The 27,358-nt window shown below is 35.4% G+C and overlaps 1 protein-coding gene across 1 annotated transcript in view; it reads right to left on the bottom strand.

Moving 5' to 3' along the window:
* Nucleotides 1-27,358, bottom strand: part of TTC29 (tetratricopeptide repeat domain 29) — a 239,339-nt gene that overhangs the window by 168,772 nt on the left and 43,209 nt on the right. The window contains exons 3-4 of the mRNA XM_006887039.1: nucleotides 11,505-11,728; nucleotides 5,998-6,183 (exon numbers count right to left, since the gene is read on the bottom strand). Coding sequence (XP_006887101.1) covers nucleotides 5,998-6,183; nucleotides 11,505-11,728 — 410 coding nt within the window. The remainder of the gene's footprint in view (nucleotides 1-5,997; nucleotides 6,184-11,504; nucleotides 11,729-27,358) is intronic.

Here is a 27,358-nt window from a genome sequence, read left to right as displayed (position 1 = left end):
AGGTTCCAAATATATGTTTTCCCCCTTTACCTTCTTTTTATTAATTTCCAATTTTGTAGCATTGTGATCTAAGAAGATGCTTTTTATTTTTTTTTTTATTATTATTATTTTATTGATGCTTGCCTTGTGACCTAAAATGTGATCTGTTCTGGAGAATCTTCCTTGCACATTGGAGAAGAAGGTATACTGTGCTTTCTTGGGGTGCATTAGTCTGTTTATATCTATGTGAACGACTTGCTTATTGTGTTGTTTAAATCATCAATAGCTTTGTTGAATTTCTTTCTGGTGGTTCTATCTTTTCTTGAGAGTATTGTATGGAAGTTTTCTACTACTATAGTCTTGTCTACTTTTTTTTCAGTTTTGTTAATGTTTGCTTTGTATATTTTTCAGCTTTATCATTTGGGGCATAGATATTTATTATGGTTATGTTCTCTTGTTCTATTGACCCATTAAGCATTATATAGTGACCTTTCTTGTCCTTTGTGATGTTTTTTGCATTGAAATCTATTTTATCAGAGATAAGCATCACTATTCCTGCTTTTTTCTGGTAGGCATTTGTTTAGTATATTTTTTCCACTGTTTATTTATCTATTTTATACTAGTTTATTTACAAAATTTGAATACATAGTTTTTGAGAACAGAATCTTCCAAATTCCTTCACATCCCTTCCCATCGTATTGCACAAGTCCATGATTAATCTCTCATCCCCCTGCATATCCTCAACCCTCTCCTTCCATTCTCCTCCACCCCTCTTGGATCCTTATACTCATTTTACAAAAATGGTGTTATATATAATATTTGTCCTGGTGGGACTGAGATAGTTCACACACCATAATGCTTTCCAGTCTCTCCCAAGTTAGGTAATAATTTATAAAATCATTGTTCCTGCACGTTGCATAGTATTCTATTCATTTTTCCGGTGTGTCTTTTGTAAACTGTATATTGATGGTTGGTTGGTTTGTTGGTTGGTTGGGTTTGTTTTTTTTTAATCCAATCTGCTTTTCTTTTTCTCTTTAGTGGTATATGTCAACCATTCACATTCATTGCAATTATTGAGAGACAAGGGTTTATTGCTTTCATTTTGTTGAGTTCTTTTTGGCATTGTTACTTGTTTCTTTGGTTCATCCTGCTTTCTCTGGAACCTCTGTAAGAAGGACATCTCTCAGTGTTTCCTGCAAAACTGGTTTTGTTTTTACAAACTCCCTTAGATTCTCTTTTCTGATAATATCTTTATTTCTCCTTCATATTTTATGGACAATTTTGCTGGTTACAGATAGTATTCTTGGTTGACAGTTGTATTCTTTGAGTTTTCAATATATTTCACTTATTGTCTTCTTGCTCACATGATTTCTGTTGAGAAATCCAACTTAATCTTATTTGCTCTCCCTTATAGGCTACTATTCATTTCTCCCTAACTGCTTCTAGAATTCTCTCCTTATCTTTGGTTCTGGAAAATTTGACTATGATATGCCTTGATGTTTTTCTTTTGGGTTCTATTCTATATGGTGTTCACTCAGCTTCTTGAACATATATTCCCTCATTTTTCATTAAGCCTGGTAAGTTTTCTTCTAGTAATTATTCCACAACTTTTCTGGTGCCATGTTACTCCATTTGATGGTGTCCCACATTATTCTTAGACTTTCTTCTTTTTTCTTTCTTTTTGATTCTGTTTTATGTATTAACAGATCAGTGGTGACAATTTTGCCTTTTATCTTCTATTTCACTGGTTCTGTGTTCCATCTCTTAAATTCTGTCCATATCTTCTTCCTACATGTTGACAGCATCTGAAACATTCATATTCTGGATTGTGGTTTCTTATTTTTCCAGGGCCTCTATGGCCTCTTCTGTTTTATCTGCATTGTCTTGGATTGGTTGTTGGGTTTGGTTGGGTTTCTTTTTTTTTTTTTTTTGTTTGTTTGTTTGGGTTTTCTTTGTGTGTTTTTAAGTTTGTCTTGGATTTTGTTTGTAGAGTCTGGTAATTCTTCAAGTTTGTCTTTAACCCATTGAAAATATTCAATCATTGTTCTTTCAAAACCTGTGTCAGAAAGTTCTAGCAGACTTTCTGGCTTCGGGAAATCCACTGATAATGTATTTGGGCGGGGTGACATCTTGTTTTTGTTTGTGTAGGTTATGAGGTAGTTTACTTTTTCTGTGCCATTGCTGTGGTAAGTTTTTCATGCTAGATGTCTTAGTAGGTTCTTTGATAACCTTAGCTCAGGAAGTCACTGCTCCAGAGGAGGGTGGACAGCTATCCTGCTTGAATTTCTCTCTGATCTTCTGACTCAAGAGAAGACTTGTCTCAGTTGGGGAGAGATATGGCCTGTGAATTAGCAGCCTTCTCTGCTAGAGAACTTCTGTAGCTAAGCAGGTCCAAAGAACTAGAGTCTAAAGGCAGCTCAAGTTCTGGGAGGAGGGAGGAAATGGTTTCAACTGTGACATTAGTGTCCCTGGTGCAGTTCAGAGGGGCAGCAGTGTGTTGTCCTCCAGGCTTTAAGGCTGGGATGTCCAGGTGGCTGGTTGAGTTCTCCAGGCGGAAGAGCTTGGGGGGCTTCCCGCATGTGGGGCCATGGCTTAGTGCTCCCAGCAGGAGAACAGTTCAGGCCACATTAAGAATTTTTTTAAGACAGATATTTAGCTAATTGAGTGGAAGAAATCCACGCCCAGAGCTCCAGTCTTATTGTTCATCCTTGAGCACTGAGGATACATTTGCCTCGGAGCCTTTGCACATCTGTGTCCTCTCTCTGGAAGTGCTTCTAGATTTTCACAAAGCTCATTCCCTCACTTCATGCATGTTCTCTGCTCTAATATTACCTTCTCAGAGACTTCATGTAGCAAAAAAATAGCAATAGCTTTTTATCCCTTTGCCTTAATTTATTTTCCATTATACCATTTGCCACTATTAACTGATGCCATTTGTATTGCAAAAGCTAATTTTCTCAGTAGAATTACAAACTCCTTGAGGGAAGGGACATTGCCTGTCTTCTTCTCCTCTGTTTTATCACTGGCACTAGGTTCTAAGTCAGTTTTTGCTGAATAAAAGAATGACTTGGCTTTAATCTGTCATTTCATGACTACGGGTCTTGTTGCATGGCCATTGTGCAATATCTTTATTCTATTATTTTCAGATTTTATAAATAGTACTGTGGTAGGCACACTTAAATATATTCTATTAAGTACTTCTTTTAAAAATAATTCTTAATGGTGATTTTAACAAAAGTTTACAGAAAAGTTAGATTTTCATTCATTTATTGTTTTACACTTTTACCCCTTCACCTTCCCTCTCTTCCCTCTCCTGCAGTTCACTTTTTTGTGTGTGTGTGTTTTTTTTAAGTTTAGGTTGTTTATTTTTCATTTCAATGAACATCTACAGAGATTTTGGGATTCCATTCATTCATTGTTGCACCCTTCTCCCCGCACAAACCCCTCCCCCCCCCCCCCCATTTGCTCCTGAAAAGCAAAAGAAAAACTCCCTCATTGGTACACAATCCCCCCCCCTGCACCTCCTCAAACCCCACCCCCTAGCCCCAAATATTTATTATTGTACAATGCCTCTCTCCCCACAGTTCTCTTTGTAATATACCTCTTATTTTTGGCTACTGTCATACATATAATGTCTAATCATATATTCCTTTTAAATAATTCTTTCCTTGATCTATTTCAGTGAAATGTTCATTATCTTTCCACTCTTATCCTATTCTCTATTCAAATCCTCATGTCAGGCTTGCTTCAGAACAGTGGTACTATAAGGTACTTGTCCTTTTGTAACTGAGATATTTCACCTTGTAGGAAATTAGGCACTTTGAGTTGTAACTTTTGAGCTAATTCTGTGTTGGTGTTGTTAGTGACCATATGAACAAAAGATCTGAACCCTGTCATATCTCACAGAAGCTCCCTAATAATCCTTTCCTCATTCCTTACTCTCACTGGGTATTTAATAGTTGGTTCTCTACCTACATTTATAAAACCAGTTCTATTCAAGTTTACTGTAACTCATGGTGACCTCATGTGTACAGAGCTGAACTCCTTAATTTTCCATTGCCTTTATGTTTCAGAAGCAGTTTGTTAAGTCCTTTTTCTGAAGCATCAAAAAATTAGTTGAAATAACTAACCAGCAAGTTAATAGCTGAGTGCTTAACAATGTGCACCACCTAGGAATTCCTCCTTTGTCTATATCTACGGATTGACATAGTGATTGTAACAAAGGACTCAGGCATAGTAGAGATCGGACAGCATAGGATACAGCAAAATTCAGACCTGTTGTTTATAGAGTTGTTATGAGTCACAGCTGACCCAGTGGCACATAATAATAACATGTCTATCTGATGTTATACTCCTGTTTTTCACTGAATGTACAGAAGCTTAGAATCAAACTCAGCTCATTTCTCACCACTGCAAAGAATAGATTTTCCAGTTTAAATAGACTGTTCTTTCTAGCAATTCCTGTAATTATACCTTAGTAGATGAGGTTCTCTCAAATAAATTATATTCCTTTTTGTTCACCTGTTTAAATGTCATTCATCTTTCAAATCCTTTAGTAATTACTATGACTAATGCTTTTCTTAAATCCAGTCAATATGGTTTCTCACTCTTATAAATTTGTCTGGCTTTATCTCTATCTTTCACCCTTTAGCTTCTATCATACTTTAAGTTTCAATCTATTAACTGCAACTCCTGAAGTATGAAAGTCTTCATAAGTGTCCTGACCTCCAGCCTGCCACCCGCCACCTATGCAGTTCTAGGCATACATTTATAAATATTTTTCCACTCACTACTTTTTTGCGGGAAATGAAGCAGCTCTTTGAGGATATGAATAGTATTATTCATGACAAAGTATTTTCAGCTTCCCAAGTATTTCCTTGGTCTATTATCTACCCACTTGGGTATTATCTACTCCATTCATCACTTAGCAACAATAACATCTTCCCACTAGGGAGCTCTATTAGCTTACTAGTAAGAAATAAAGATGTCAACCCAGAAGCACACAGTTTGAATCTACTAACTGTTCAACATGAGAAGGATGGACAATCTCCTCCCATGAGGCTTACTTAAGCCTCTGAAAACCAACTGGAGAGTCAGCTATGGTTTGGTTCTGACTCAATGGTATAAAACAACAATAACAACAACGTTTCCTTTTTTAAAAAATGCAACTAAATTCCTATTTGTTCTTGTTGTGTACCATAGAGTCAGAACCTACCCATAGTTAACCCTCCAGTGAGTTTTCATAGGCAGTAAATCACATGGGAGGAGATGACCTGCCTTTCTCCTGAGGAGCAGCTGTGGATTCAAACTGCATGCCTGCAGGATTGCCATTTACTATCTTTTATAAAGCACCATAAAAATCAACTTCTGACAATTTTTGTTTTAAATTATAGACCTTGTGCTGCTTTAAGACATTAAATAAGGAGAATTTTTATTTATAAGGATCACTACAAAATTGTGATAGTGTAGTCACTCACTCATTTCCATAGAGTTGTAACCAATCCATAGTTGACTCTATATTGGGTTTCCTAGGCTGCAAATCCCGAGGAAGAAAAAGATTATCCATTTCTCTTCCCTGGAGTCTATAGGTATATGTTGTTATATATAAGAGTGCTGGGACACTAGGAAAATAAAACATTATCTTCCCTTTCCCATATATTTTCATACAGGAGGAATTAAGTTAAAATGAACAAAATAGGTTACAAACAGGCAGGGGTGGGGAGTATCTGCCTGGAGGGGTGTGTGTGTGTGTGTGTCTGTGTGTGTTAGAGAGAGAGAAAGAGAGAAAACTGGGAGAACCCTCCTCTATGAGGTGATGCTCAGAAAATGTAAGAAGTAAGACTTCAAGGAATTGTAAAGCTGATTCATACTCCTTTGCTGTTTGATCTAAAAAATTTACATTCTTATTCTGAAGCCTCGAGTCTTTTTGTAGACCCTCCTGTGCTTTCTGATTGCCTGGATTTTGGACCCTTCCCATTGCGGAACACAGTGCGCCAAACACCCACTTCACGGACTTACCCTCTTCCTCATAGAGCTGGCCCATGTTGGCGTGTGCTTTGGCTTCTTTCTTCCCACCGTCAATTTTGACCAGTTGAGCAATCTTAAAACATCTTTCGTAAAAGTGATTCCTTACCCACTTGTCTTCGGGAGTATTGAAGTAACAGGCTAGAGCATACAGGCTCTCATATACATCTTCAAAGTATTCTTCAAAGAGAGAAAAATAGAAGCTGAGTTAGAAAGAAATCCTACCAAGTATCTCTTCAAATAGCAAACCAATACAGTCACCTTCATTTTCTAATTTTCCTTAAAAGTATAATTAAATATTTAAAAATTAAATCTAAGTGTGAAAAATTATATCAGTAAATTTTAAGTATTGAGCATTACATCAAAGAAAAGTTATTCAGATGAGTAAAGCCACACAAACCTTTTAAAAAACTTTTCAAAACATGTTAGAAATGGATATATTAAACCATTGGATTTTATAAAAATCTATAAAGGACTGGATAATGCCTATTAACAATTTCTCAGTTTTCTGCATGCAGTATCATCAAGAACTGAGGAGCAATGATGTCAAGCTGGAGACTAAGGTGCACCAGATCTGGGCTATAGTCTTCTCAATTATGTTCTATGTATCAGAGAGTTGGACAGTGAACAGGGATGATAGAAAGAGAATTGATGCCTTTGAGCTGTGGTGCTGGAGGAGAGTATTGAATATACCATGGACTGCTAGGAGAACAAACAGGTTTGTCCTGGAGAGGGTGAAGCCAGAATGCTCCTTGGAGTCAAGGATTCTGAAGCTTCGTCTGACATACTTTGGACATGTTGTAAGGAGGGACTGGTCCTTGGAGAGGGACATCATGTTTGGGAGAGTGGAGGGACGGTACAGAAGAGGAAGACTTTCGATGAGATGGATTGGTCCTGTGACTGGAGTGGTGGGAATGGAGTATGTTTGAGACGGCGAGGTTGGCACAGGATAGAACAGCATATCATCAAGTACTTTTCCCACTTAAGATTGGAAAACTCTGTGTAGATTCTGAAAGGAATGTTTCTTTACCACGGCAAAAAGATGAAGTATATAAAGAAAGCAGAGAGTAAAGGGATGTGCCAATGAATTTTAAACCAGAAGGAAGAATGAGTGTAATTCATAGAGCTAGTGCTACAAAGTTTCCAGCCACATTAAGAAACTGTATGGCTAGGTGTTGTTTTGCACAATTTTCTTTTGCAAATAGCTAAATATGTGAATCTTCTCACACAGCAGAAATTGGCTGCAAAGCTGCTGGTGGAGTTGAACCATTGGAGACATGCAGCATTTTGGTCAGCAGCACATCACACTACAGAGTACTACACCCACAAGCGCCAAGTTTTTGTGGCTTGGTGCTTCTTTATTTTTTTCCCTTCACTAAATCTTGCTCCTATGTACGAAATAAAGAAATAAATTGTGAGTTAGTTGTACAAATACCACTGTGACAAGAAACCAGAAATGCTGGATATTACAAAATTACGCCTTCATTCTCTAAATTTCCCTTTAAAAGAGAATATAAACAAATGCAGAATCTTTCCGTCAATTTGAATTTATGCTGAAAGCAGAGTTGTAAATATGTGGTGGTCTCTGGGTCACTCTTCAAAGGCATTTCATGTCAAAAATTTGTATAACACAACATTTGCCAATTTAACATTTTTCAGGTGTATAATTTAGTGATATCAGTTACATTTCTAAGGAATTTTTATAACCAACTTTATCTGTTATAATTTATGAATATCAATTGCTCACTATTATTAGAAGATTACTAACTACACTAGAAAGCAGACATCATAATAGATGGAGAAAAGATTGACACTGTCAATAATTTCATTTTATTTGGCTCCACAATCAACATACATGTTACCAGTGGTCAAGAAAATTTTTTTTAAAAAAGTGTTGCATTGAGAAAAATCTGTTGTCAATGATCTCACCAAAGTACTAAAGAGCAAGGATATCAGCTTAGAATCTAAGATGTGCTTGTGTAATCCATGTCTTTTCAATTCCTTCTTATGTATCTAAAAGTTGGACAATGAGTAAGGATGACAGAAGAACTGATGCTATTGAATTGTGTTGTTGAAGAAGAGTACTGCCAAAAGTCTCTGGGAGGGGCCAGTCCTTGGAAGGGAACTCTAGTAGCCTAGCAGCAAGAAGTAGCACTACAATACCAAAGACTCAAGGTTTGAGGCCACCAGCTGCTCCACTGGAGAAGGATGGGCAATCCCCCCTCATGTGATTAACTGCCTCTGAAAACACACCGGAGTGTCAGCTACAGGTCAGTTCCGACTCTACAGTGCTCAACAACAACACAAGTCCTTGGGAAGTATGTGAGATAGAAGCTCAAAAATCCTTGTTCCAAAGAGCAGCCTGATTTCATTCTCTCTAGGACACACTTGTTTGTTCTCTCAGCAGACCATGGAATGAATGTTCAAAACTCCTCCAGCACCACAACTCAAAAGCATCAATTATTCTTCTGTCATCCTTGTCTTTGCCCAGCTTTCTGATACCACAGGAGAGGAAGATCCTGGATGAGATGGACTGACACAATAACTGGAGTCATGAGGATAGGTACGTCAGAGACAGTGAAGATTAGCTCAGAATAGAGCAGAGTTCAGAACTATTTTGCATAAGGGTCACTATGAATCGTAGTCTACTTGAGGGTGCATAACAACAACAACAACAGTCCTTGGGGAAAAAACATCATGCTTGGAAAAGTGTAGGGTCCGGAAAGAAGAGGAAGACGTTTAACAAGATGGATTGATGTGGGTTTGAGTGCATTGGAGATCACGAGGGTGATGCAAGATCATGGGAGGTTCAAATCTATTGTTCATAAGGTAACTATGATTTGGAATGGGCTTGATGGCACATAATAACAGTAGAAAAATCAACCCATTTATTTCTACAGGGCTTACAATCATGAGAAATGGATATGTAGTAGGAAGTGACACTGCCACCCCAAAGGCAGGTGGTTCAAAGTTCAGCTGCTCTGTAGGAGAAAGACAGATTATCTCTCCCATGTGATTTATTTCAACTGAGAGCCCACTGGAGGGTCAGCTATGAAAGAAGACCTTCAAGGCATGAATTAGCACAATACAATAGCCTTGAACATGACAGAGATCATGACGATGGTGAAGGATAAGTTTAGACCTGTTGTTGACAGGGTTGTTTTGAGTTGTAGTCTACGAGTTCTTGATGGTACTTAACAACAACAACAACAACAACAATAACGTAGAGCTTTGTGGGTCTGGTGGATAGAAAGTTATGCTACTAAGTCCAAGTTGCAGCCCTCAGGCCTGGTTTTATTAGGTCTTGGTCAGACATTCTTCTAAGTGGTATAGCACTGGTCTGTCCATTTGCTGTACAGAGGAAACTTGCATATGCTGTGATGCTAAACACTGTGACACTGATGTGTCAAATGAGATAATGGTTACCCATGGTGAACAGTGTTTGGTGAAGCTCCCTGATTAAAGCAAGCTTGGAAGCAGGAGTGGCATCCACTTCTAAAATAGCTTGCTTCCAGAAACTCTATGAACTTGGAGAAATGATGAGAGTTATATAAGTGTTCAGGTGTTTCATTCATAGGATTGCTATGAGTCGTCTATGACTTGATGACACTTAACAACAATAAGATGGTACCTGACAACAACAAACTTAATGAGTCCTTTAATAAAACTCACTTGTTATTTCCAAAATATATAGTCAGGCAATTATTTTTGCTTTGTTTTAAATAAACACATAAATGTTCTGTGGAACTCTGAATGAATAGAATATACTTTTCACAATTTTTAACAAACATTATTAAGAAAAACATTGCTGTTCAACTCTTGACAATAATTTAAAGCCAAATATAACATTTAAATTGTCTATTATTTTAATTACTCATTGACATTATTACCATTGCTTCTCCAGCCCCATGGGCCTTAAGGCTCTACTCATACTGTTACAGACAGCACATGATAATTCAGAATAATGGTTAATACAAGAAATGTATCATAGACTTTGAACCACTTTAGCAAATGATAAATGGTCTAAGAAGACATGACCAACTTACTTCAAATACATTTCCCCCTAAAATAACAAGTCATATTTTGTAAAATAATTTCAATGACTCTACATTACTGTTTTCTCACTCTAAAAAGAAAAACCTGACTGAAGATGACTATTGTTAGAGCTATAGCTCTCATTAAATGAAATTCATTATGACTCCAGGGTGAAGGTCTTTCCAATGAGAACCAATCAAAATAGTGTATCAAAAGCATGCTGTTCAGGTTAATGATCTCAGACTCCAAAATAATAATGTTGAATCTTGTGAAACTATTAACACCTATCTACTCATTTATGATTTCATTTCTCGTTTATTAAATTAAGAAGTCAAAGCCTATAGTATAACTTTTTGGAAATTGGTATAATTTTAAAGGTGTTTATTCTTCAGAAGTCAATATAAATATTTAGATTATTTACAAAGGAAAACTGACGAAGCATATACTTTAGCATCTACAAAACTTTAATGTACACACATACCTGGTAGATATTATGGATTTGGTTTCAGATTATCACAATAAAACAAGTCACACGTTCTTTTTTGTTTTCCAATAAATATAAGAGGAATACTGTATTTAAGTGGAACTCTGGTGGTCTGGACCATAGGGAGTTTTATGTTAACTCAAAGCCCTCACATCTCTGGCAGCTGGAATTCACCAGCTGTTCCTCTGGAGAAAGATGGGCAATCTCATCCCAAGCTATTTACAGCCTCAAAGGTGGGTCAACTGTGAGTTTGCTTCTACTTTAGAAAAAAGCATATGAATAGGTATATAAAAGTTATACTGACACTCTAATCTATTATGGGTTCTCGGGAACCTAGTTCATAGGGAGTTGCTCTGCTAACTCAAAGATCTGGAGTTAGAACACACCAGTGACTCCATAGGAGAAAGATGGGAAATTTCCTATGTCATTTACAGCTTCTGAAAATTGCTGAGGGTCAGCTATGAGTCGGATGTGACTCACCAAAATTAGTTTTAGAGTTGAGTAGTCTATTAAGGGTGGAATAACAGGACGGAAAAATTCAAAACACTGTGGGAATTATCAGAATGTCACACAGAGAAATGAAGTGAGTATATCCTGTTGGAAAACAATTGCTTTACTCAGGGCTGCCACAAACTTTCAATTTGTAAAAAAAACACTTATATCTGCTTGGAGTAGTAACATGAAGGACAATAAATGTAGGCAAATGGATATTGGAAAATTCTGCACATTCATTAGGTGCAATGCATTTTCCACACCCCCATCCCAGTCTTAAAATGGCATAAAAGGATTTCCCTGTATAGAGGCAGTCCCATGATTTGGTGTTCCTTATTCTTTATTGCATGTATTTGCTTAGTTGACTACGCTGAACTGTGCTAAGTTGCCTTAATGTTTTAAATGCATACATGAAACAGTCTGCAATCTTCCCTCAGGCGCTGGTGGCGGCAGCTCCTGCGGCTGAGTGGCTGCCTGGATTCCTCCTTACCATTCCTTTCAGCAGACTCGGCTCTGGTCAGGTAGTGGTACAAGTAATCCAGTTTATCAGGCTGCTCTTCCAGAGGTTTCTGCAACCAGCAGATGGATCGGACTCTTGCAGCTTCCCTCAGGACATCCCACTTCTCCATCAGAGCAAAGAGCTCAGTAAAGGACTTGTGATAACCCTCTTGCAGCATTTCCACACAGATGTTCTTTTTGTACGAGTTCCTGTAACTGGGAATAAGAATCAGAACATGCAAAGCTTTTATCTTAATCCTTTAAATCCACACAGAGCGCTTTTATCCTCTAATAATCAAGGGTTGAATCACACCGGCTTTTTCTTTTTTCCTCATTTAAGTGAGAAAGAATGGAAAACTATCTAAAGATCTGTGCCTCTGACACTTATAATTGAACAACTGCAATTTAATGAAAGATGCCAGGAGCTATTGCTATTCAAATACAAAGTAATTGTAATGAAATTGTATCATAAATACATCAGTTCCAGAGCCGCACTCCTGTTGATAAGGACAAATAAGCTGGGTGATTGACAATACCCCAAAATATTCTATATACCAATCTCCTGCCTCCCACACATAAAAACCAATAAGCAAAGGAAAAAGCACTCTATTCAGTATCAGGACACTACAGTCACTGTATTAAGTGGTTTCAGTGCATGTTATGGCAGTCGGCTAATGAACGTGTTCAGTCATTCATTCATGTAGGAACAGAAACTTACTGCATTTTTATTTCCAGTTAGGATTTAGTTTGTTCTCCTCTGTCTTTAACCGTTATTTTTACTTCTAAATGTAATAGTAAACAATATATGAAGTATCTCATGTATCAATTCCACAGATAGTTACTGAGTTTCCTATCAAGCATCAGGCATTACTCTGGACCATACAAGTTTAATCTCTGTTTACATTTTAGTGGTAAAACACAACCAACACATAAGAAACAAATAATAAATTATTTTAAATGATGAAAATTGTTATAGGGGAAATTATTAAGGTTATAAAATAATCCCCCCCCCAAGAAAACCAATACCAAAATGCATTGCCCATCTAATGAAAGTCTCTCTAGGATGCATATAAAATGTGCCACAGAGTTTCAAGAATGTATTCTTTAGGGAATCAGAATTCGGTTTTTTTCTGCTTTTTCCCCCCCTTCCATGGAGAAAATGGTAGATGAAACTCCTCCATAGCTGCCTCAAAAGACAGACAGAGAAATCAGCTTCCTAAAGGTCACAGCCTTGATAATACTGTCAAGCAGCTGAACTCTGCTCAAATGTGGTCACTGTGAGTTAGAGTCACCTCAACAGCAATGAACACGAAGAGAAGAGCTGGTTGGTGGCTATTATGCCACTAAAGGAACAACCAAATGCCAAATGATAGAGCTTTATTCCCATTTTCTTAAAATAGGAAGCATTTACTTATTTAGACGAATTGCTTGACATGATACTATTGTCAATAGAAATTTAGTAACAGCATAGGACTTAGTCTGAATACTCACATTTGAACAATGACTTCACAGGGAGCTTGACTGGCCTAGTGGTAAGGAGTTTTACTGTCAACCCAAAGGCACATAATTCGAGTGCACTAGCTCTTCTCTAGCAGAAAGATAAGCACTCTCCTATCATGTGTTATACTGCCTCTGAAATGTCCTGGAGGGTCTGTTATGCATTAGTTCAACTTGGTGGCACACAATAACACTACATACTTTATAGCATTCTGCTAAGAACCAAGTGAAATTATGCACGTGAAAATACTCTGGGTCCTATGAGGCTTTTCACTACTGATTCTCCATTCCTGCCAGTGTGTTTGATTAACCTGCAGAGATTTAAGTACAAACTAAAGAAACAAACAAAGCCTGGGCTCCTTCTAGGAATTTCTCATTCAGTGATCAACAGAAGTATAGAATAAACCACACAGAGTGGTGAGGGGTGTATGTGTGCGTAATGACACAAGAAATTAGAGAAAAAGGGAAAGCTGAGATCATACAATAACCTCAAAGCACAAGTAAAAAGTTTCGAAGAAGCCAAAAATAATATAGAGTCAGTGAAGAGTGTGAACCATAGAAATGACCCAATGAGGCTATATTTTAGGAGGGTTGTCTGGAAGGAATATTCTTTTGGAGCTGTAAATTCCCAGGCCTCCGAGTCCCAAATGAAGGGTACCTATCATTGCATTGTTTGGTTTTTCCACCACTCTTTTCAGTGGAAATTTACAAATCATTCAATCATTCACGCATATTTATAACATTATGTTGCTGTTGTTGTTATATGTCACCTGCGACTCATAGCAAGCCTATGTACAACAGCCCTAAACCCTGCTCTATCTTGTGCCAATCTTACTGTCTCTGAAACACCTACCTCCATTACCCCAGTAACTGAATCAATCCATCTCATCAAGGATCTTCTGTGCTGTCCCTCCACCCTCCCAGGCATGATGTCCTTCTTCAAGGATTGACCCGCCTTGCAACAACATGTCCAAAGTATGTCAGAGGAAGCTTCAGAATCCTTGCCTCCAAGGAACAGCCTGGCTTTACACTCTCCAGGATGAACTTGTTTTGTTCTTCAGCAGTCCATGGTATATTCAATACTCTCCTCCAGCACCACACCCAAAGGCATCAACTCTCCTTCTGTCATCCCTGGTCATAAAATTGTAGTAATGCAATTGATTTACTACAATGTCTAGTTGGTCTAGTGGATAAGGAGTTGCAGTGCCAACACAAAGGCACTCAGGTTCAAAGCTGTTCCACGGGAAAAAGATGGGCAATATCCTGTGTCATTTAAAGCTTCTGAAAACCTCTGAAGGATCGTAACTATGAGCTGGTTCCAGCTTGACACCACATAACAACAAAACCAATGAATCTCTTCTTTTATCTAGACTCTTTAAATAGTACCTATTGTAAGACCAGTTTGCAGAAAATAAAAGGTATTGCTAGACCAAAGAGGCAAATATGATGCCAAAAATATATGAAATGGGGATGGGATGATAAAGGGCAGATTGTATTTGGTAGCCTGCGCACTAGTGGAGATAAATGAGGGGAATATGGAGAAGGAGGCACTGAAGTACTATAAAGGGTCTTGTACTCTCTCCTATCTTTTCAAACCATGGAAGACACCAGAGGACAGAAGCAGCATGAGAGCCTGTGAATTCCAGTGGAAAACACTTACATCCTGCTTCCCAGAAGGCTGTCATAGCCCCAGGTTTTATTTTAACATTTAAGTTGTAAGGAAGTTCAAAGTATGGAAGCACTCTATTGTTTGGGGTTGGGGGGAAGCATTTTTTAGAACTACTAGTGAGTTTCCCCTTTAAACTCATTAACTAGAATCCTGTCACCTGGGTTTTCTCACTGCAAGAGAATCAGGAGAAACAAATTTTCCGTCTGTTTTTGAGCTAACACGCCAACTAAGATTGGATTGTAGTGATATTGGTGGAGCATAAGAGAGGAATAGATAGTCTATTGGAAAATTCTGAGTTTGTTGTTGTTGTTGTTATGTGCCATCGAGTTGCTTGCAACTCATAGCGACCCTATGTACAAGAGCTCTAAATGCTGTTCTATCCTGTGCCAACCTAGCCATCTCAAACGCACTTATTCCCACCATTCCAGTCACAGAATCGATCCATCTCACCAAAGGTCTTCCTCTCCACTCTGCCAAACATGATGTCCCTTTCCAAGGACCAGTCCCTCCTTGCAACATGTCCAAAATATGTCAGACAAAGCTTCAGAATCCTTGACTCCAGGGAACACTCTGGCTTCACCCTCTCCAGGACAAACCTGTTTGTTCTCCTAGCAGTCCATCGTATAGTCAACACTCTTCTCCAGCACCAGAGCTCAAAGGCATCAATCCTCTTTCTATTAGCCCTATTCACTGTCCAACTCTCTGATGCATAGCACATAATTGCGAAGACTATAGCCCGGATCAGGCGCACCTTAGTCTCCAGCCTGACATCGTTGCTCTTCAGTACTCTTGAGAGGTCCCACACAGCTGACTTTCCCAATGCAATTCGTCTCCTGATTTCCTGGCTGCTGCTACCAAGAGCATTGACTGTGGAGCCAAGTAAATTAAAACTGTTGACTATCTCAATCTCCTCACCATCCATGCTGATGCTGCCAATTGGCCCAGTGGTTAGAATCTTTGTTTTCTTGACATTTAGCTTCAGTCCATATAGGAGGCTGTAGTCCTTGATCTTCTGCAGCAAGCGCTTCAGGTCCTCCTCAGTTTCAGCAAGCAGGGTTGTATCATCTGCGTAACGCAGGTTGTTGATGATTCTTCCACCAATCCTGATGCCACATTCCTCTTCATATAGCCCAGCGTCTCGGATGATCTGTTCTGTATACAGATTGAAAAGGTATGCTGAGTGAGGTATCTCAGTCACAAAGGGACAAATGCTATATGGTGCCACTGTTGTAGAATGAGGCTGGCATTGGGGTGGGGGTAAGACTGAGAAAAACTGGATGACATATGTTTACGGCATTGAAGTCTATGCGGGAGAGAATAGCCTAAAAGTATTATATTTTAGGGCATTATTTTTATCTTAGGAGTACGCAATGAGGGTTGCAGAGTGGATTATATTTGGGGGTAGGGGGTGGGGTTTGGGGAGGTGCTGGGGGATTGTGTACCAATGAGAGAGTTTTTCTTTTGCTTTTCAAGGAGAGGAGCAAACAGGGGTGGGGGTGGGGGGAGGGGTTTGTGCGGGGAGAAGGGCGCAACAATGAATGAATGGAATTCTAAAATCTCTGTAGATGTTCATTGAAATGAAAAATAAAAAGGCTAAATTTTTTTAAAAAAAAAACATCAAACATTCCAATAAAGAGCAGCAGATCAAAGTTATAAAAAAAAAAAAAGGTATAGAGACAGAATACATCTCAAGATTTTAAATGCAGATCTGAAGTAAATACTGACACGTCCATACTCTAATGGTTGCCATCTGAAATGTACCTTATACCCTGGTTAAATTTGGGTTTCAGATAAACATTGAACATTTTCTCAATGTGTGTTCCAAATATTGTATAGGGCATACTTACACAAAATAATTTACCCAACATGGAAATTTACCTAAATATTTCATGTTTTTATTTGTTAAGTCTAGCAATGATACTCCACATATACTTTCTTAGTTCCCTGTAAGTGCCATGTAGTTTCTACATAGAATAACAGGGTGGAGGGAAGAAGGTTCAGAATTTTTAATAACTCAAGAAATTTGGACTGATTCTATCTGACAGTGACAAATTAGGTTCTTTACAATAGGGAGGACCAAGGCTCAGGGACAGAAATTAAAATTAAGTTATAAAAGAATAAAGACTTCCAATTTAGCATCTTTAAGAATCAGTAATGCTGAAATTCATACTTGATAAGAGAATGAATGGCAAAAGTTTTAAGAGAAAACAGTTGAAAACTAGGTAAGAAATCAATGGAATATAGAGAGAACTGGGTTACAGCTGAAGGGGTAAAGAAGATAAGGGAATAGATGCAAAACATATTTAAGATGTAAATACAATGATTATTGGGTGATTGAGATAATAGGTAGGTTATTGTTTGGAGCAACTGGTAATTTGTTGAAGAGGTGTCTACTAAAAGTTTGGCAATTAAATCCAAGTGGAACCTCAGTAGGTGGGCCTGATGATCTACTTCTGTAAAATCAGTCATTGAGAAATGTTGATGCATTCACACAATGGAATACTATGCAGCACTAAGGTGTAAAGATTTAGTAAAACACAACTTGGGAGACTTGCTTAGTGAAATATCTCAGTCATATAAGGGCAAATACTGCATAAAGTCACTATTGTGAAAATAGAAAGATAACTGACTTAGAGATATATCAATGTTCAAAAAGAAAAGAAGGGGGTCAGAAAAAGGGATAAGAAGCACTGGTATATCAGAACTTAATGGCTGAGAAGGTGAAGTAATGGGGGAAACTCATAGGGGCTTGAGAAGACAGAATGATAAAAGCAACATTGTTGTTGTGTGCCTTTAAATACGAACCAACCCATTGCTGACCCTCCAGTGGGTTTTCAGAGGCAGTTAACTACACGGAAGAAGACTGCCCATCATTCTCCCACAGAGCAGCTGGTGGATTTGAACCAGGTGCCTTTGAGATTATAGTATAGCTCCTTATTACAAGACCACTAGAGCTCCAACAGGCATTGCATAGAACAATGGTAAATAATGATATAAATGTATATGAATGAGGGTATAAAACACAAATTATATGTCCAAAATATAATGTATATGATTACATGGAAATATTTTTTTTTTCAAAAAGGAAAAGAAAACCCTGTGTAGTTTCTATTCTGAAACATGGGGTCACTACTCTGATTCTGCTTTGGGTTAATTTGCTTAAGTTGAGGGGAGCACAAAATGATGTATATAGGAATAATAGTGAGTTCCCTCTCAGATCATTTGAGTTTGAAGAGCTGGAAGAGATACGAAGGTGCTAAGAAGAAAGTCTGGGTATAACATAGAGACCTAGAGGACAAAGTTCTGGAGCTCCTCTCTGCTTCCTAAGAGCACTATTATCTCTATGTTTCTGCCTTGAATGAATAAAGGTAGTAATAAAATTGCCAATCAGTGAAAGTTAAAAATCTGACTGGGAGGAGGGTAGAGAGAATAGTGCAACAATGAATGAATGGAAACCCAAAATCTCTGTAAATGTTTATGAAAATTAATCAAATATAATTATAGAAAAAAAATCTGACTTAAGCACTACAAGCAAATACTAGACATCTCAGTACTAAACCTAACTGGGAAAGAAATACAATAAGTCGCTGTCTAGGTCCTATGTTCTCTAGAAAGGGTTGGTCTACTTCTGAGAGACTAGACAGTGAAAACCTTTGGGGATGTCAAGAGTTGAAATCAACTCAATAACGGCTGGGTTTGTTGGATGGTTTTATGGTTTTGGTGAGTTTTAAAATTGGTTGATGTCAGCCTACCCAGAATCTACTCTGACTTCTCCGGGTAGTAGCTCTCTTCAGTATACTTTGGAGAATTATTGGAATTTAAAGGCTCTCTGGCCAAGGGATGGTTCTTGGTAAATCCAGTTTAGGCTTCTCTCTCCGGATTCTGAATCTTGAAGCAGGAACACATGAAGATATTATGTGTTACTGGAGCTCAGTCAATAGAACAGAGGCACAAAAAAGGTTCATGAGTAGTTCTTGGAACCTAGATTGCTTGAAAGGTTTTGTCCTTTTCTTCTGGCCGGGTTCTTCCCTAAATTCAGGTTATATAAAAACAGATTATATACAAGATTCTTTCAGTCAACTTTTTCTCCATTTAATTTAGTAAAAAACGTTTCTGCTGCCTGTGACCAAAGAACACTAACTAGATCAGAAGGGAGGACACTAAATTATTTCCAAGACATCTTTCAGCCCCCAAACATCCATGATAGATTAGAATATCAATTTTTTAATATATAGTACATTAAAGCAAATATTCTTTGGGGAATCCAAATAGACATATTTGTTTATAAGTGAGTGTGCATAACTTTACTGATATTGTCTCTCTATTGTACATACACAAATCTGTATGTTGGTTAGTAAAGCTTTGCTAATATGAAAATACTGGAAAGCAAGAAATAGCCACTATAGCAATTTTAAAAGTACATTGCAACTTAAATCTTTATGGTCAATGTTTCTTTTAATCATATTTATATATCAGTAAAATAGATTAGGTCTCTGTAAATGAAATATATATGTCATCATCTATTTGGATTTCCCAGGTTTTATGTTTCATTGCAGAGATCCACAGTATAACTTCTTTTCCCTGATGCAAGGGAATATTTTTTAAACATATATAGAAATGTAACATAGAATTCAAATTCATTATTTCATCCGTTACATTTAGACATGATGTTTTTACTCTTTGATTCACTTAGTATTAAGACATATGAATATTAGTTCAAATTCATTAAACTTAACTAATTTACATTATTAGCTTTAATTAATTTAATTAAAACAATTAATATTGTTTCTAACTATCAGAAGAGGGAAAAGGTCCTTAACCTGACGCCATAGCACTGGGTGAAAATTACTTGGAATTCTGGCAGAACTTATGGTGAGATTTTAATTATAGAATTTGAGAAGAATGCCTCTGGAAGAAAACATCGCATTCCCAAAAGCAGAAGTTGTGACAATCCTGGATAAGCTGAATATAGATAAATCCACATTCTAAGGAAACAAAATTTGCACTTGAAGAGCTTTTGCCCTGTAAGTACCTCAGGCTGCACTGGGGTAACGACAAGCACAAGTGGAGAACAGACTGTAGAAGGAAATTAGGCAGACACACATTTCATACGTGGTTAATTACCATTTTGCCACTTCAAGGCATTATTCAATGGAGATCCTGTGTAACTATTTTGAACTTACATCAAAACTTCCATAGAAATTTGTAAGATTAAAAAAAAATCCACAAATAGTAAAAGCATAAGATTGAATAATTTGGCCTAACTTGATGGCAGTTGAATATACAGAAAGGCTGTAAAACAGGAGCTTGCTTTGAAACAGCCAGAGACCAGAAAGCATTTTTAAATTCCACCTTAACTGATTTTTAATCACTACTATTTCTAATGTGCCTACAGCATGTTAGCATTATTTTACAGAATAACTGTAAAGTACTATTGCCATTTTTACAGATAAACTGTCTTTAGTGAGTTTGTGACTTGCCAAAAAAGCCTCTCAAGTGACTAAGCAGCAGAGTTTGAATTCACACCTAAGTTTTTCTGATGCAAATTGTGAACTTCCTCACACTGCCTCCTGACATATAAAGTACTGGTGAAATTTCTCCTCCTCCTTCACACAACTTTCTACATGCATTGCTTAAACAGGAATTTGATGAACATAATGTGTGTAATTCTCCGATATCGAAAGTCCTCATCTCTGCTAATCCACATTTAAGCTAAATCGGGGAAAGAACTCCCTATCATTGTAAGAACACCTACCCTTTAATGGAAAAAATAGGCAGCCAATAGCATTTCATGAAGCAAATGAAATAGATTTAATTTTTGGTTGCGTAGATAAAGTCTAATAGAAAAAACACTGACTTGGTCAAACACAAAAAAATGGGACAAGGGAATCACCATATTTTTCTAAGATTTGAACAAGTTAAAAAAGTGAAGGAGTATATAAGGCAATCAATTTTATTCTTTCTGAACACACAAATGTTTATATTAGTTATCAGACATTCAAATTCAAAATACATTATCAAGTACTCAAATATATATTTAATATATGTAAAGTAATTTTTCTCAGTGAAAACTAACACTACTGCATCAAGGTAAAAAATTCTGTAAAATAATACTTTAAATCATGATCATAAAACTTTTATTTAATCTGACAAAGATAAACGCAAAAAATACTTAATATCTAATAAAAAACCAGGAAAATAATTTTATTCCATTATGTTAATATTTATTAAGTCACTGGTGGATTATCTATGCATCAGTTATAACAACTACACATTCACATTGTAGGGATAAATGTTATTGGAATTACGTACGGGATAATTACATTGACTCTATGTAATACTTAAACAGACTCAGCTAATATAATTTTCATGAAATAAAGTGAATCGCTACTCTTATCCATACATATCAATATCAATGTACATATATATCTTGTATAATCAGAATGGGGGGAAATGGTCATTTGTAGATAGATATCAACTAACTAATACAAATTTTATAAATTAAGCTTTTTATTGTGTCATTTTCTCCATCAAAACTTATTTAAACAAAGCTATATCATCTCCCTAGCCTATAAACTTCTAAAGAAGAAAAAGTTAAGGTAAGGGGGGAAAATGTTAGTTGTGTTTGAAATTACTAAGTACATCTAGTATTACATTGAAAACAAGTTAAGTTTTTAAAATGTATACATTAGGTTTTTATTTAGCATCAGTGATGGTATCGGTTAATACTAGTTCAAAACTATAGTTCCATCACTTATGTGTATATATTTGTGTGTTAATGAAGATTTAAGGTTTTTACAGGACTTTCACTTTCTATGTGCTTCAAAATATAGCAAGAAAAAAGTTCCAATATAAAAAATAAAACCTGTTCTTTTTAAATTTGAAGCCTTTCCATTGAGTTGACTGGTCTCTGGGGGCATCTACTGGAAATTTAGCAAACTGCAGTCATATCATATAAATTTGATAGCATTCATTATCCATTTTAATACAGATATTATTTTTATTGATATGCAAATAAGGCAGCACTCAAAGAAGATAAATGTAAAGTTATGCATGACATTCTATCTCATCCATCTGTTAACAGCAAAACATGTAGCTATCTATGAGATCAGTTTAACAAATACTCAACTATTAAAAATGTAAATAGGGCAGGTGGCACATCACAGGTTAACAGTTTTCAAACCATTCTATTTTCATGTTTGGAAAAATCAGAAGTGTATTTTAAACATAAGCACAGAGCATTAGTAAGTATTCTTATAAATCTGAATAAAATATAACTAAAAGGCAAATGAATTTGTTACATTGCCATACAATTGCCATTAATTGTAAACAATTTGATGATCACTGGTTATTTTCTGTATTACTTAATTTACCTATTTGCATGTTTTATTCAAGTGAATAGCATTGACTTGGATCAAAAAACCAAATTTATCTTTTATCTTAATTAGTCATTATAATTGCAATTAGTCAGTGTGAGCATTCATACTAATTTCTTTAAAAATGTTAAGGGAATGTTCTTAAAGAATGGTAAGCGTATGCTAATCATAATGTAATCCTTTTAATTTATGTGTGGTTTAGACATGTATTAGTCAATAAAAGCTTTCTAAAGGAAATTATTTCAATTTGGGATAATCATGTAAATAAAATTTTAATATCACACCCATTATAAAAAAACTTCCCTTATATATATTTGTCTACAATAAAATTTATTGTTTGTATTTTTTAAGCCAAAAATTTTTTCTCGGCATAGATAATGTGAAGTTCTTAAATAACATAGGCCGTATACATTCTTATAACTTGATATAAAATTCTTTTAAGAAAGATTGAAATATCTATTTTAGTTTAAATTCAGAGTCAAATATTATGAGTGAATGCATAAGTTAATTTTATTTGAATTATTCTCCAAAATAAGTTAATTTCATTTGAATTATTCTCCAACTAGCTATCACCCTTAACCTCTGAACTAATAAAAAATAATCAGAAAAGAGATACTGGAAAATCAAAGCATGTTAGTACAGCATGATTTCTGTTCTATTTCATTTTGCAAGAAGGAGATAACAGAACTAATCTGATAACTTAAAAATTAGCTAAAGATATGCCCCTCTAAAGTTTAGGGAATAGAATTTTTAACACTATTTTCTGAAGAATTACAAGTATCCTCATTTGAATCTTGAGATGAAAATGTTCAATATGCAAGTTTTGCTTTATGTTTTTGGAAAAATGAAATCTTCATCTGTTTGTGATGAACATTAGATAGAATCAGACTTTTAACATTACAACAATGCAAATACAAATTGCAAAGTGCTGTTTGATAAAGACCTTACTTCAGATTACTAGTGTTTTACAACAAAAGCTCTAAGAAAACAACTAAGGAAAATTACTTTTTTCACCCTGTAGGGTTTTGTAAATAGTCCTACTAAAAGACTTGTTTCATCCCATAATAAAATTTTAAAACATTTGATAAGTATTCTCCCAGCAGCAACTCAAGAATCTATTTCAACAAGAATTCTTTTTATTTCATATCTTTTTGGTAGAATGGAATCAAATTTATTTCTCAGATCCAAATAAGTGAAAAATGATGTTTACCATAAAAGCTACTCACATTAGTGAGAAATCAATAAATATGATAAATCAAATAATATTTTCACTGGTAAATCTTCCTTGCTACTGTAAGAGAGTTCTGATGATTTAATTGACATTACAGGACTGTGATACTTTCTTTAGCTTCAAATATTTCACTTAACAATACAAAGAAAGACACTGTGCATATACCTTATTAAAAAGAATTTGTCTACTCAAGTGATTATTATTCAATTAAATATTTGAAGAACAGCTATTGTCATCAACTGGAAACGAATATACTAGTTTTCAGTCAACACAGCTGTACAATATTTACTCTCATAAGCAGTTACACAGAGTTTTAACACCAGTCTTTTCATTAAAAAACTTCAAATGCATGCTTTAAACATTTTTTATTCCCAAAAAAAGTTTGAAGAAAAACTAAGGAAGAATAGCTCTCTTGTATAAGGATAACCACACATATAATTTTGGTTAATAGTCTTATTATTTGTAAACTCCAAATTATTTTTAAACCAAAGCTTTAGGCACACAAAAGTATAAAATGAATGTTATTGTTTAGGGAGAATTTTCAATGAAAGTATTTTCAAGTTAGAAGTGTAACTTGAGTACAAATAACTTTTGACTAAATGAGGCAACCCTATAGTTTCTTGGCCTTTTCTTTTAAATTGCACTAACATTCAACTGTGGGGGCTGGGGCGAGAGGAACCCAATTAAATATGAGGTTAAAAAGAAAACCTGAGATAATCTTACTTTTGAAGTGAACTAGAAATTGCAAAAAAGAAATAGAGTAAGAAATACACTTTAAAAAAAATTCTGATTCCTTTTAAAAAGACAAAAAATCTGAGAAAAATAGAAAGAAAATAAAAGTGAGCTAAATTTCACATGCCCGTAAATTATAGGTTTCACATACAGGAAAACATTGTAATATTAGCTCAACTACATATTTTTGTCCAAATTAGTAGTGCCAATGTTTTAGGAACATCAAACTCAATAGAGTATATGACTTACTCCTTTTTTGACATATAATTCAGTCATATCATCCATTTTTTTTGCCCAAAATTCCATTACTTATCAATTTTACCTCAAGTAACATCTTCTCTTTTTTATTTGTTTTCTCTTTATGCATCCTTATAAATAAAAACTGTCACTTTTCCCTATAAATTGGGTAAAATGTGACTTTTAAAATAGTAATAAAAAGCTGTGCAATAGAAAGAGAAACTTAGTAAAAACAACAAGTTGCACTGAAAACTTGAGCTCACTGCTCTTTTCTCACTAAAGTATGTCACACATTTTATCTTTGCAAGAGTTTGACGAGTTTTGCAAGTAAAATTCTGTTTCCTCTATTCTTGCTAATAGTCATGAGAATCTGTAGTTTGCACCTTCCCATTAAAAATGTATTGTATTTTTTTGAAATTATTCACCCCGCCTTTTATCCAGATCATGTCTTTGAAAGGAGGAAGTAGATAATAAATGGAATAATTCATGATTTCCCATTAAATATGAAACTTTCTTTTGCAGAGTTTAGAAAATGAAGTTCTACATAATGTACAAAAGTTGATTAGAACTTTTTTTAACCTTTTCAAGAAGAAAAAAAAAACTTTTCACATTAAACAACTGTATGAGGAGGTTGCTTTGGGAAAAGTAAACCAATCAATTCTTTACACCTATATTGTTGTTGTTAGTTGCCTCTAGGCAACTCCAATTCTTAGCAACACGGTACAACAGAAAGGAACTCTGCCTGATTCTGTGCCATCCTCACAATCCCTGCTCTTCTTTAGAATTATACCCTTGTTATATATTCCAATGTTACTCCTTCCTTATAATCCAAACATGCATTTCCTTGCTGTATTAAATAAATATCAAAATGATGGCAAAAATTAGTAGTATACATGCGCCTACTAACTTGACAATTATCTCAGAAAAGTGTTAATTATTTTTAAACCACAAAGGGAGTGGGGGAGATCACATAAATTAAAAAGGAAACCAAAAGATTATTCTTGCTCTTCTCAGCAGTTTAATGGAAGATACTGTAAGGGCAAATAACAAAGCAGGCATTCAAATTTTTCATTTTAGGGCAGTATGGTAATGCTGTTTTGTTGTAAGGAAAAAAGGAAACATTTATAAAGGTCTTTATGTAAACAGCTCATTAAATGCAGTGCTTGAAATAAATTTTAAGAAAAGGAAATAAAATAGGTTTTAGTCTCATTCTTGCTTTCTTATTCTGTATTTCTTGGGTAGGTAAACGGTAGTAACTTTAACTCAAACAGAAATGTCAAGTTCTTGACTATTTTAGGGCAGCAGATGACCTCGTTTCTTTAGGGTTTTCAGTTTCTATTGTTGGAATTGTTCATCTTCACACTAAGTATATTTTCATTTTCTCCATGTCAAAAAATAAACTAAGAATATCTTTTCCTCCACATTTGAATGCTTAAAAGACAATCACCAAACTGTAAGTGGTTTAGGAAATCTTTTCTGCTCTTCAGTTAGTTAAAGAGAGAGTGTTATTGTACAAAGGCACTGGGAAGCCAGGTGCTTTCACAGACTATATATAATATGTAAAAACTTAGAGAACATAAGAAATATTTAAAATTTTGATGTTTTCTCAAGATAGTATCTGTATATAAATGTACTTCTATTTAAATTAGATTAACAATACTGCTAATATCTTAAATATTTAAAACATTTTTAGTTACAACAGGATATAGACTATATTAGATCAGAAAAGTCATTGAGACTCAATAAGATTTTAAAAACAAAAAATAGTATTATTGAGCAGCTAAAAGAGCTATGAATTCAAACTACTGAAAAACAGAAGAAATAGAACTACAAATAGGGGTTACAACTTTTTTTGAGGCAGAGAACCTATCACTGGTCTCTCTTGAATTTCCAAAAATAATATTTGTGTAACATTATAAAAATATCAGACAGAATAGAATTCAAGCAAGATAATGAAACAGATATAGGATGTAATAAATCCAAAAATATAGATCCATTTACTGAGTGATATAATAGTTAGAAAACAACAGATCTAATAGTAAAACTTTAAAGCATATGAAATTAACAGAATAAGGAAAATTTAACAGATAAAGCAAAGGAAAAATGTCAATAACAATTGTTAATTTATTTGAAATAATTGTTTTCAATGTAATTTCTAGACTGCTTTCTTTCTTTATATAAACTGTCTACCAAATAAATAGAGAACAAGCATTTATTTTTCAAAGACACAAGGTATAGTTGTAAAAATTGGCCACAAGGTAAATTACAACACTGTTATCACGTATGTAATATTCACTACAACATTAAAGACACAAAACCCTGCCCTTTTAATTTGGAAAATTATAAACATGTTTCTAATTTACTCAGTGTTTAGAAGTGAAAATACAGTGGAAGTTTCCATATGTTTAGAATTATTGTTATTGTTGTTGATTGCCTTCAAGTCGAGCATGACTTACAGCGACCCTATGAACAAAAGGCCTGAAGCCCCTCTACAACTACCAACATTTATCAAAGTTCACAGAGTTTCTGGAGGCATGCTATTTAGCAAGTGCTACTCCTGCTTCCAAATATTTAGAATTAAAAGATTTTTTAAAATTATATATCAAATGGGGGGAAGAATATTTTAAAGAATATGCACAAATTTAAATATATTTATTAGACACTAACAACAAATTAAAAACTAAGAACAGATTAAAAAACCTGTAACTAAACATGCTAGATAAAAAAAATCCGACAAAATAAATAGCGTAAGATTAACCCATATGAAAACTATTAAAGGTCAATGCACAAATTAATGGAAAAAAATTGACTATGAGTAAAGTTATGTAGAAAAGATATATATGCTGATCATATAAGTGTGATCTAGAAAAACAAAAACATAAAAGTCATGAAAAATAGTACCAGGAATGATGATAGGAGAGCTCACTATAATAGAAATTATCCCAGTAACATCTAATTTACGTTGTAGGTTTCCTACATGTCAGATGCTGTTTTTCATTTTTATATGGACATCATGCTTGGGAGGGTGGAGGGACAGCGCAGGAGAGGAAGGCCCTCTATGAGGTGGATTGATTCAGTGACTGGGATAATTGGGATGGGAGTGT

Source organism: Elephantulus edwardii, unplaced genomic scaffold, assembly GCF_000299155.1.
Source record: "Elephantulus edwardii isolate Elephantulus edwardi_28Jun2011 unplaced genomic scaffold, EleEdw1.0 scaffold00053, whole genome shotgun sequence".
Classification (NCBI taxonomy): domain Eukaryota; kingdom Metazoa; phylum Chordata; class Mammalia; order Macroscelidea; family Macroscelididae; genus Elephantulus; species Elephantulus edwardii.
Note: the sequence above shows the minus strand (reverse complement) of the source record. Positions and strands in the feature narration are given on the sequence as shown.